General features: G+C 46.7%; 1 protein-coding gene across 3 annotated transcripts in view; it reads right to left on the reverse strand.

Annotated features, from left to right (window-relative positions):
* Positions 1-1,131, reverse strand: part of ZSWIM7 (zinc finger SWIM-type containing 7) — a 90,648-nt gene that overhangs the window by 89,405 nt on the left and 112 nt on the right. The window contains exon 1 of one of the 3 annotated variants that reach the window (XM_075854376.1): positions 241-557. The exons of 1 other annotated variant lie outside the window; for it this stretch is intronic. In XM_075854376.1, coding sequence (XP_075710491.1) covers positions 241-252 — 12 coding nt within the window. In that variant the 5' untranslated portion in view covers positions 253-557. Of the gene's footprint in view, positions 1-240; positions 558-1,131 lie in introns of those variants that run through there. One more of the 3 variants, XM_075854379.1, reaches the window with a different exon arrangement.

A 1,131-nucleotide genomic window follows, 5' to 3' on the forward strand; every position in this document is an offset into this window, starting at 1 on the left:
GAGCACGGCCCGAAAATGCGGGCAGCCGTGCCTGTAATCGTGGGGCGCGATTACGGGCACGGTCGTGTGCATGGGACCTTAGAGTTCATATACTATTAGACTGTAAACTGTGGTTCTTCAAAGTTTTGTAAAACGATATTACCCAGCATCTATCAGGACATGCTGGGAGTTTTAGTTCCACAACAGATTGCAGACCACTGTCATACACACTTCATATGACTTCGTTATAGCTGCTCTTACCTTACATGACATACACACTGTGTTCTTTCAGTCTGCGCAGTGCTCCCTGGGAGTTGTAGTTCACACACATCCCGTGGCTGATAACGACTAGTACTAGATATTGTAAAACAGCTCAGAACTGCAAGGACAGCTATGTCATGTGACCTCATGCGACGCAAGGAATCTTGGGATTTGTAGTTTCCGTATATTACATATAATTACTGGCCGGAACAGTTGAAGTATACTGATGTGAAACTACAAATTCCAGCATGCTGACTGGATGGACATGCTAGACAACGGCAAAACACACGGGATTTCTTCTTGTCGTCAATATGCAACGGCCTAGAAGACGTTTTTGCTGAACGTGTGGTGAAATCAGTAACGTCAGTTAGCACATCTCTCCACTAGATGGCAGCAGATACCAGGAGATGGAATAATAGGCAGTCCAATAAAGATTATATTCATTTATTTTACAGGGTGATAAGGGCAGTCACACAAAACATGGAAAACGTGGCACAGACAGGTGTTAGCTATTGCGACAAAAGTGGCATGTGGTGGGCACAAACAGGAAAGAGTGGCATGGAGAACAAACAGTGGACAGGGAGCCACAGGTAGGGCATGAGCAGTAGCAATTGGCCTATCGGGGTAGACAAGGGCAGACTGAATGTGGTCTGGTCTGGAACCCCGGTGTCAGTCCGACAAGCACAGCATGTCTTGCACCAGAACCCGGCTCAAACCAATAATTCATCCTCCCAAAACATTCTCCCCGATTCAGCCAGATACAATTACATATCACGGGCATTACTTCAAACACCCGGACAATGGAAGTCATGAAGGTCACCGGCACCGTCTAGCAGCAAAAACCAGTGAACGAGCCGCATTGCTAATTACTACGCCGCTTCACGATCTTAC

Source organism: Rhinoderma darwinii, chromosome 2 (genome assembly GCF_050947455.1).
Source record: "Rhinoderma darwinii isolate aRhiDar2 chromosome 2, aRhiDar2.hap1, whole genome shotgun sequence".
NCBI classification, from domain to species: domain Eukaryota; kingdom Metazoa; phylum Chordata; class Amphibia; order Anura; family Rhinodermatidae; genus Rhinoderma; species Rhinoderma darwinii.